The sequence below is a fragment of the Chiloscyllium plagiosum genome, chromosome 42 (assembly GCF_004010195.1).
Source record: "Chiloscyllium plagiosum isolate BGI_BamShark_2017 chromosome 42, ASM401019v2, whole genome shotgun sequence".
Classification (NCBI taxonomy): Eukaryota; Metazoa; Chordata; class Chondrichthyes; order Orectolobiformes; family Hemiscylliidae; genus Chiloscyllium; species Chiloscyllium plagiosum.
This window is the reverse complement of record NC_057751.1, coordinates 4,555,604-4,566,396: the sequence shown is the minus strand read 5'-3', so window position 1 is coordinate 4,566,396 and position 10,793 is coordinate 4,555,604. Positions and strand designations below refer to the sequence as shown.

Below are 10,793 nucleotides of genomic sequence, written 5' to 3'. Positions count from 1 at the left end.
GAGGTGTAATCTAGGTAGCTGTGGGAGTTGGTTGGTTTGTAGTAAATGTCTGTGTTGAGTCGGTTGCCTGAGATAGAAATGGAGAGGTCTAGGAAGGGGGAGGAGGAGTCCAAGACGGTCCAGGTAAATTTGAGGTTGGGGTGGAAGGTGTTAGTAAAGTGGATGAACTGTTCAGCCTCCTCGTGGGAGCACGAGGTAGCGCCAATACAATAATCGATGTAGCGGAGGAAACGGTGGGGGGTGGTCACCAGTGTAGCTGCGGAAGATGGACTGTTCCACATATCCGACAAAGAGGCAGGCATAGCTGGGGCCCATGCGCGTGCCCATGGCTACTCCTTTGGTTTGGAGGAAGTGGGAGGATTGGAAGAAGAAGTTGTTAAGAGTGAGGACCAGTTCAGTCAGTCCATAAGACATAGTAGTGGAAGTAAGGCCATTCGGCCCATCGAGTCCACTCCGCCATTCAATCATGGCTGGTGGGCATTTCAACTCCACTTACCCACATTCTCCCCGTAGCCCTTAATTCCTTGTGACATCAAGAATTTATCAATTTCTGCCTTGAAGACATTTAGCGTCCCGGCCTCCACTGCACTCTGCGGCAATGAATTCCACAGGCCCACCACTCTCTGGCTGAAGAAATGTCTCCGCATTTCTGTTCTGAATTTACCCCCTCTAACTCTAAGGCTGTGTCCATGGGTCCTCGTCTCCTCGCCTAAGGGAAACAATTTCCTAGCGTCCACCCTTTCCAAGCCATGTATTATCTTGTAAGTTTCTAATAGATCTCCCCTTAATCTTCTAAATTCCAATGAATACAATCCGAGGATCCTCAGCCGTCCCTCGTATGTTAGACCTACCATTCCAGGGATCATCCGTGTGAATCTCCGCTGGACATGCTCCAGTGCCAGTATGTCCTTCCTGAGGTGTGGGGACCAAAACTGGACACAGTACTCCAAATGGGGCCTAACCAGAGCTTTATAAAGTCTTAGTAGTACATCTCTGCTTTTATATTCCAACCCTCTTGAGATAAGAGACAACATTGCATTCGCTTTCTTAATCACGGACTCAACCTGCATGTTTACCTTTAGAGAATCCTCGACTAGCACTCCAAGATCCCTTTGTACTTTGGCTCAAAGGAGGGTGTCAATGGAAGGGTACTGGTTGGGTTGGCAGGAGAGAAGGAAGCGGAGGGCTTGGAGGCCTTTGTGATGGCAGATGGAAGTGGATAGGGACTGGATGTCCATCGTGAAGATAAGGTGTTGGGGGCCGGGGAAGCAAAAATCATGGAGGAGGTGGAGGGTGTGGGTGGTGTCCCGAACATAGTTGGGGAGTTTTGGCCAAAAAGGGACAGGACAGTGTTGAGGTATGCAGAGATGAGTTCGGTGGGGCAGGAGCAGGCTGAGACAATGGGTCGGCCGGGGCAGTCAGGTTTGTGGATTTTGGGTAGGAGGTAGAAATGGGTGGTGCGGGGTTGTGGGACTATGAGGTTGGAGGCGGTGGATGGGAGATCCCCTGAGCTGATGAGGTTATGGATGGTCTGGGAGATGATGGTTTGGTGGTGGGAGGTGGGGTCATGGTCAAGGGGGCAGTAGGAAGAGGTGTCCACGATTTGGCGTCTCGCTTCAACGGTGTAAAGATTGGTGCACCAAACTACCACCACACCTCCCTTGTCTGCCGGTTTGATGGTGAGGTTGGGGTTGGAGCGGAGGGAGTGGAGGGCTGCGTGTTGTGAGGGTGAGAGGTTGGAGTGGGTGAGAGGGGTGGACAGGTTGAGGCGGTCAATGTCGCGGCGGCAGTTGGATATGAAGAGATCGAGGGCGGGTAAGAGGCCAGACGGGGTGTGCAGGTGGATGGGGTGTGTTGGAGGCGGGAGAAGAGGTCGTCAGAGGGTGGGCGAGAGTCCTGGTTGAAGAGGTAGGCGCGGAGGCAAAGGCAGCGGAACAAATGCTCAATATCTAGCTGCGTGTCGAACTCATTGATCCGGGAGCGTAGGGGGATGAAGGTGAGGCCTCTGCTGAGGACTGATCGTTCATCCTTAGAGAGGGGGAGGCCTGGAGGGATGGTGAAAATACAGCAGGGCTGGGAGCTAGGACCTGGTGTGGGGCTGGAGCTGGGAGTGGGGGCGGGGTTGGTCGTAGGGGCGGATAACGTAAGGTCCAAGGGAGTGTTGCTGAACAAAGAGACCTTGGAGTGCAGGTTCATAGCACCTTGACAGTGGAGTCACAGGTAGGTGGGATAGTGAAGATGGTGTTTGGTATACTGTCTTGTTTTGGTCAGAGTATTGAGTACAGGAGTTGAGAGGTCATGTTGAGGCTGAGCAGGACATTGATTAGGCCATTTTTAGAATATTGTGTGCAATTCTGGTTTCCCTCCTATCGGAAGGATGTTGTGAAACCTGAAAGGGTTCAGAAAAGATTTACAAGGATGTTGCCAGGGTTGGAGGATTTGAGCAAAACGGAGAGGCTGAACAGGCTGGGGCTGTTATCCCTGGAGTGTCGGAGGTTGAGGGGTGACCTTATAGAAGTTTATAAAATCATGAGGGGCATGGATAGGGTAAACAGACAAAATCTTTTCCCTGGGATCGGGGAGCCCAGAACTAGAGGGTATAGGTTTAGGATAAGAGGGGAAAGATATAAAAGAGACCTAAGAGGCAACTTTTTCACACAGAGGGTGGTACATGTTTGGAATGAGCTGCCAGAGGAAGTGGTGGAGGCTGGTACAATTCCAACATTTAAAAGGCATCCGGATGGCTATATGAATAGGAAGGGTTTGGAGGAATATGGGCCAAGTGCTGGCAAATGGGACTAGATTAGTTTAGGATTTCTAGTTGGCATCGATGAGTTGGACCAAAGAGTCTGTTTCCGTGCTATACATCTCTGTGACTCCCTATAGCTCAAATCCTCCAACCCTGGTAACATCCTTGTAAATCTTTTCTGAACCCTTTCAAGTTTCACAACATCTTTTCTGTAGCAGGAGACCAGAATTGCACACAATATTCCAACAGTGGCCTAACCAATGTCCTGTACAGCTGCAACATGACCTCCCAACTCCTGTACTCAATACTCTGACCATTAAAGGCAAGTATACCAAACACCTTCTTCACTACCCTGTCTGGCTGCAACTCTACTTTCAAGGAGCTATGAACCTGCACTCCAAGGTCTCTTTGTTCAGCAACACTCCCCAGGACCTTACCATTAAGTGTATAAGTCCTGCTAAGATTTGCTTTCCTAAAATGCAGCACTCGCATTTATCTAAATTAAACTCCCTCTGCTACTCCTCAGTCCATTGGCCCATCTGATCAAGGTCCCATTGTAATCTGAGGTAATCTTCGCTGCCCACGACAACTCCAATTTTGATGTCATCTGTAAACTTACTAACTATACCAGGTCAGGCAGCAAGTCTCTGAGTGCTGCAGGTCAGGGTGGAATCTGCTGGATTCGTGTTCCTGCATCTGAGATGTGAAGGTGCTGTCAGGAATGCCTTTTGGAGAGGCCAATGAATCTGCACTCTGTTCCACCTTGAACCATGAAACAAGTTCATCTGCACTTTGTCATGGTGCAACAGTTGGGCTGAAAGGGTTAATGCTGCATGCTCGGTGGTGCTCTGGGTGCTGGTGTGCGTGTGTGTGTGAGATATGTCTCTGTTGCGCAGATAAACAGGCCTCCCCAGCTCCCCTGCCCCCCCAGATGTTCCAGCCCAACCTCTGACCCTATCTTTGTCTCCACTCTGCAGGTGTGTAACCATTTACTGCAGTGTCAGCTTAAAGGCGGCTTCCCTTCATCACCCGACAGTGGTCTTCCTACATACGGTATGACCTTGGCGTTGGCATCTTACCCTGTGTAGCAGCCAGCAACCAGGCAACAACTCTGCATCACGTTGGATTTGCGAGGCACACCCCTCCCCCCACTCTGGTGGTTTCTCTCCCTGCTATGGGTTGGGGGGGGTGGTGTAGTGTGACAGTGGTTATGTGGGACCTCCTGAGGCACCTAATGCTGGACACTGAGCTGAGAGGGTGGGGGGGGGGGGGGCTGTCTGTTCTTCACAAGGAAGAACTTCGGAGGAAACTGCCGTTGTGTGTCATTGCTGTCTTCAGGAGCCAGCTGGCTCCCCAGCCATGGTATTCTGTGCTCGGGTGAGACAAGGAGTTTCCTTTCACCTTTCACTTTTAGCCTGCAGCATTGGCAGCTGGAGATGCCAGGGGAACACACAATGCAGACTTAGGTCTTGTCTGGAAAATCTGAAAGTTTTTGATTTGGCGAATTCTCACAGTTTTAGGTGAAGATTTCAATACAGGAGGCATTACGTCCTTCAAATGTGCGGTTGTGAATGTGTGGAATTCACTTGCCCTGGAGTATGCCTTGGACTCTGGGACACAGAATAAATTTCAGGAGGAGACAGACAGATTTTTAATTTGTTGAAAGGTTGAAGGGGTATGTAGATCAGGCAGGAATCAGCTAGGGCGGTATTGAATGGTGGGACAGGCTGGAGGGGCTGAATGGCCTCCTCCTTCTGTTCTGTTTGAGTTTGCTTCAGTGCTGTTGACATTGCTTCCCAATCTGCCTGAGTAATTGGATTGGGAATGCGGAACACTGATAGGGCTGTGACCTCCCACTCACCCTGACAGGATCAGAGAAAATAAACAATGAGGAATGATGATTAACCTCTCCCCGGTATATCTCATCAGAGTAATCGTTTCTCATCTTCCACCTTGCAGCCATCGTTATTATTGTGCTGGCTATCATCTTACTGATCACCATTGGTTTCGGAGCTGCTGCGTTTGCATACAGGAAACATACAAGGAAACCCACAGTCACTGCAAGGTAAACGAGGTTCAGCTAATCTCCACAGCTACACCTTCAGAGGTCTGTGTATCTTGGCTATCCTTTCAACACAGCAGGCTGCAGAGCTCACTCTGGCCTGACACAGTGTGTGGGACTCTCTCCACTATCAGTGCTGCATTCCCAACAATGCCATTTCTCCGATGAGATGTGGAAACCAAAGTTGACCCTGCTCTAAACTCACTGATAGACAGGAACATGCCTCACTCTCAGATCAGGAAAGGCAAGGTAGTGGTGCCCTGTCCAGTATTGGAGGGTAGGGGGGCTTCTGGGAGTCTTGTTTTGTGCAAGTTGCTTGCTGTGCTCCACAATGTAAGAAAATGGCCCTTCAGAGAGGTTCCCATTGCCCTTGATGCTTACCCCCAGGACCATACAGAGCTTGCTTAGCATATCCTTGGATTTACTCTGCACTGGGAGGTGTCAAACAGTATAGGGTGACATTGGTTCCCAGGAAGCTACACTCAATTGGTTTCACCCACAGTCGGACTGGACTGGCACCTGGATCACAGAACATGCGCCAACTCAGAACCTGCAGTGTCCGCCAAACACAGTCCAAAACTATCGTCCAAAACCTGAGTATAACCCTGGACAAACAGGGCACCAGCAAGCTTCCCATGGTATTTGGTGCTGAGAGTATGAGGAAGGGAGGGATGCCATTTGCTTGATGGTTCTGTTATGTGGTGTGCATGTACCTCTCAGGGAGTGTAGCTACACCCAAGGAGACTTGTGAACCACCTGAGCACGATACAGTGCACCAGGGCCAGAGTTTTGAAGTGTGCCTGATACAGCAGCAATATGAGAATGATATGGAGACTCATGCAAAGACAGATCTCACATTGCCATTCCCCAGGCCTGGTGTGGGATTGGCCTACTGCCCTGTGCATGACTGTACCAGATACAGGTGCCGCTCTATCACCTTGTGACTCTTCCTCATTGGTTGAGAGAACCTCACTGGTTCTTTTCCCTGAACATGGATTTGTTTTGTGATTTTTAAACACACACACACATGCATGCACACATACAGATACTCACATACATACACACACATAGACAGACACACACACACTCACATAGATACATCGGCACACACACAGAGTCACATCATTACATACACACACATACACACAGACACATACAGAGACACAGTCACACAGATAGACATACTGTCTCTTCCCTGCACAGGGAAAATTCTCTGCTTGTTTCTCTGGGACACCCCTGTGATTTTATTCATGGATGGTGTTTCTGGTCACTTTATTCTGATGAGTGTTGTGTTTCAGTGTCAATGAGTGCTAGGTTCCCTCTGTCTTGGTTGCTTCCTTTTGGGGACACTTTTTGGCCTTGTGAGCTGGCAGGTGTGTCTGCTGATGGCACTCTCTGAGCTGTGAACTGTTGTTGCTTCCCACTTGTAACCTCTGGATTCTGTCTCCAGGACACCACAAACGCAAACATCAGGACTCTCGAACCCAGCCTTTACTGACAGTGCCCCGGTGACACCGCGTGTGATGAGACCTCAGGCAAGTCATTTTGCTCACGGTGTTTTGCTGCCTGGCTGTGCTTATCCTCATAGAGAATATGGGTTCAAATCCCCATCATTCAGGGCATTCTGAGATCCTTACTTGTCAAAGCAAGAAAGAAATTGGTGGGACTAGACCTGATTAGGAGCTGACAAGCGACTGCAAAGTTGCTGAGCGATGGTCAAAAAAAGAGGCTATTTGTCCCATTAGCTCCATACTAGCTCAGTCTGATTCACATGTTTCCAGTCACAAAGCAATTGCCCTTTCGTTGACTTCCAGATGGTATGAGCCAGTCAAGTGGGAATGGTCTGTCCAGTGGGATGGGGAAAGTTTTTGTTTATTCATTCACGGGATGACGACATCACTAAGACCAAATGCATAAGAGTCAACCATCTGAGTCACATGTGAGCCAGACATCTAAAAGACATTAACGAACCAGATGGGTTTTTCCAGCAATCAATCACCAATCGATGGTCACCATTAAACTCTTAATTCCAGATTTTATTTTGATTGAATTCAAATTCCATCCTCAGCCATGGAGGGATTTGAACCTAGCATTACCTGCATCACTGGATGAACAATCGCGTGATAATACCACCTGAACATTGCCTCCCCCATATTTGATAGGAAGTTGGGCCTTGCAGACCTGTTTCTGACTCCTTGCTCATTCTTGAGTTGTGTTCTGTTGTGTTGTGTTTCAGGGCCCAGCAATGGTCACTGCACCCCCTCCAGCATACAACGCAGTCCCGTCTGCACCATTCCCCCCTCGACAGGTAAGTCCTCCGTCAGCACAGCTCAGTTAGCACAGTTCTGTCCTCACATCAAGCAGACACTCAACCTACTGGTCTTTATTCTTATAGGCACCACCTCCTCGTCCACTTGTATCGTCAAACAAGGTATGTTCACTGTGGCCTTGACTTGCACTCAGCGAGTTGTAAGATTTGGAGAGATTGGAGCTGGGGGCCTGCTTGGACAGGAGATAGTCCTGAGGAGATTCAACCAAGGTGTTCAAAATCTGCACAGAGCAGATGGTGGAGGTGGGGAGGGGGAGGCAAAACTGTTCCCATAGGGTGTAAGGTGGGGGAGAGGCAGAGCTGCAGTCATTGGCAAATGAAGAGATGGAAAGAAAGATAGGGTGCTTTCTTACATAGGGACTGGCGAGGAATTATAAGGCATTGGAGCAGAATCTTCCCTGGCCATGTGTGGCTGGTGATGGTGGGGAGAGGTTAAACCTCAGTTCTAAATGACTGCTTGGATGACCGATGGAGGTGAAAGGATCTGAGCGAACAGCGAGAATTCAGTTCAAGCAAGTGGGGGCCATTTCCAATCACTGGTTCCAAGTGTCTGAGAGAACTAACACAAACGGACATAAAAGGTTGGGCTGGATTCCAGATTAGGTAAAATCAATGACTGCGGATGCTGGACACCAGATTCTGGATTAGTGGTGCTGGAAAAGCACAGCAGTTCAGGCAGCATCCGAGGAGCAGGAAAATCGATGTTTCAGGCCAAGCCCTTCATCAGGAATACAGTATTTTGCCTGAAACATCGATTTTACTGCTCCTCAGATGCTGCCTGAACTGCTGTGCTTTTCCAGCACCACTAATCCAGGATCTGGATTCCAGACTGCTAATCACAGCCTGTCATTTGGTAATAGGCGATTTATAAAGTAGGAAAGATTCCTCCATCTAATCCATCCCCACACAAGCTGTAATTTATTAGGTTTGCATTCATGAGGAAATGAATGGATTTGAGTCTGTGCATTTTCCCTCTGACCCTAATCAGCCCACATTAACACTTGTGTTTTTTTTAATTGTTTTGTCTTTGCAGCCCCATGTTGCGAGAGCACCCCCAAAGCCACCAGGAATGAAACCTCCGCAGCCCCCCAGCTCCAAGGTCAGGGCACACTGTCGTGGTCATGTGTAACATTCTTGTTTTAGGGGGCTTGGGCATTGCCTGCAACACCAGCATTTGATGAACCACCTTTCTGAAACCAAACTGGTATGTGTGTGCAGTCTACACATCATGTCTCCTTGTTTTGGTCTGCTTACCTGAGGGAGGATGTTCAGGGGATGTCAGGACTACAGTGAAGGTTTACCAGACTGAGTCCTGGGATGGCAGGACTCATGTATGAAGGGAGACTGGATCAGTTAGGACCATATTCACTGGTGTTGAGAAGAATGGAGGTGGGGGGGTGGAATCTCATACAAAACAACCGATCAAATACTAATGTCCTGTAACAAGGTAAACATGGGATGGATGTTCCTGCTGAGCAGGGGGTCCAGATCCAGGGCTCACAGTCTGAGGACACAGCGTAGGACTGAGCTGTGGAGAAATGTCTTCACCCAGAGAGTGGGGAGCCTGTGGGATTCACTGTCACTGAAAGAGTTTGAGGCTGAAACATTGAATGTTATCAAGAAGGAGTTAGATGTAGTTCATTGGGCCAAAGGGTTTGAAGGGCATGGGATTGAGAATGGGTTGAGATCGAGGATCAGCCATGATCATATTGAACAGCACAGCAGGCTTGAATGGCCAAATGGCCTCTTCCAGCTCCTGCAGTCTGTGTTTGGATCATTTCTGTAGCAGTTTGGATCAGCTGATTAACTTGCTGGACCATGTCAGACCATGGTTTCCAGGGCACCGCTCCATCACAGGACCTGGGAAGAAGCTTCCAGCAAAGGGCTAGCAGACTCACTGCCTGTCTGGCTCAATCCTTACTCTACCTCAGTGCTGGCTGCTCCCCAGGAGGTTGTGGGTTCAAGTGCAGCTCCAGAAACCTGAGGTCAGGAGAGTCATTGCAAGTCTTAGTCCTTCAGTGCATTGGTCTCTCCCAGGCCTTGGTGAAGGTTGGTGTTTGTAATCCAGCAATGAGTTAATGTTAATCCCCACCAGGCTGGGCTGGACCATTGCTCCTGTCCCTGTAAACAGGAGGAAATTGCCACACAATCCCCAATCCATCCCTCACTGCAGGAATCCCCCTTCTCTCTCAGGGGAAAAGCCATCATCTTTCGCTGCATGAGTAAGGGAGAGTGACTGATGGGAATGAAGCCTCTAACGTGAGGATAAAGAGACCATACTGACGATCAGCCCCAATTCATTTCTGGATTTTCGGACTTTGTACAATGAAGAATGACTTTAGAATGTGCACAAAGTTGATATTTTTTTATTCATTCACGGGATGAGGGCCAACATTTATTGCCCATCCCTAACTGCCCAGAGAACAGTTAAAAGTCAGCCATATTTCTGTGGGTCACATGTAGGCCAGACCCAGGTAAGGATGGCAGATCCTTCCGTAAAGGTCATTAGTGAACCAGATGGGGATTTTCCCAACAGTTGACAATGGATTCATGGTCCTCATTAGACTCTCAGTTTGAGATTTGCATTCAACCACCTGCCACGACAGGATTTGAACCCACATCCCCAGTACGTGACCAGGGTCTCTGAGTCACAGTCTGCTGAAATGCCACTAGACCGTCACCTCCCCTCAGACATCAATCTCAAACCGAAATTGGTCATCAAAGGATTGAAAGCAGTTTTGAAAATGTTCCTCCTTGGTCCAAATATTGCACATCCAATGTGGTTTGCAAAAATGAGCCACTTGTTCAAACTCAGGCTGTTGGGCCTCTCGGCTGAGAGGGTCATTGGAACATTCCACAAAGCCCTATCGCAATGAGACCCAGGATGTCACTAAAATCTGACTGGCAAGAAGGGGAGAATGAGGCAGAGAGCGACACTGAAGGGATAAAAGACAGCAGGATCAATGTAGGTAAGAGTGCATTGACCATTCTTGTTATCTGGGTATTTAGGTGCTGATGCCTCCAACAAGACCAAGGAACTGAGTGATACCGGGGAGGAAAGTGAGCAACACGAAGCCCTCAGGGGTTATCCTGTATCTCCTGCCCCTTGGACAGGCTAGAAGGCGCTGCAACATATCAAAGCTAAGTGGAAGGCAGACTATCTGTTTGCACAGGACCTGTGTTCACTCCATGGAGCTCTCATTAAAGAGAGAGCTAAAGTGGCAGGAATGATCAGCCTGCCTGTCCAGGAGGGAAGGTGGCAGAGTATCGGGAGGGCATTGTTGTTGTGAATCATTGGAACTATCCACAGGATTCTCTGCTGTTTCTTTGGTCTTGGGAATACTTGTATTTAAAGGTACCTGTCAAAAGTCCACTTGTTCCTGAATAAAAATAAGAAACTCTGTCTTACGGTTTCCTGTACGTTTGTGCATTTTTGTAACAATAAACTGGAGGGAGGAACAGGAAAGTGCCAGCCACCTCTGTGCTGTCCTCATCCCCAGTTCACCAGAAAAAAGAGTATTTCTTTATTTAAGCTGTAATAAAACTCCCTAGAAAGTCGTGGGGAAGTGGTTGCTCAGGGAGGAGAAAGCTGAAGTGCTTTGTCCCACTTGCACATTCTGTGAGATGGCCAGCAGTGTAGTGTAACCATGCCA

The 10,793-nt window shown here is 48.8% G+C and overlaps 1 protein-coding gene across 3 annotated transcripts in view; it reads left to right on the top strand.

The window, feature by feature from the left end:
* The window catches only part of LOC122543039 (zinc metalloproteinase-disintegrin-like crotastatin), a 96,542-nt gene extending 85,999 nt beyond the window's left edge, over positions 1-10,543 (top strand). For 2 of the 3 annotated variants that reach the window (XM_043681231.1, XM_043681229.1), the window contains 7 exons: positions 3,727-3,802; positions 4,709-4,814; positions 6,262-6,346; positions 7,048-7,119; positions 7,207-7,242; positions 8,174-8,239; positions 10,150-10,543. In XM_043681231.1, coding sequence (XP_043537166.1) covers positions 3,727-3,802; positions 4,709-4,814; positions 6,262-6,346; positions 7,048-7,119; positions 7,207-7,242; positions 8,174-8,239; positions 10,150-10,182 — 474 coding nt within the window. In that variant the 3' untranslated portion in view covers positions 10,183-10,543. The remainder of the gene's footprint in view (positions 1-3,726; positions 3,803-4,708; positions 4,815-6,261; positions 6,347-7,047; positions 7,120-7,206; positions 7,243-8,173; positions 8,240-10,149) is intronic. The other variant, XM_043681230.1, reaches the window with a different exon arrangement.
* The last annotated feature ends 250 nt before the right edge of the window (positions 10,544-10,793 follow it).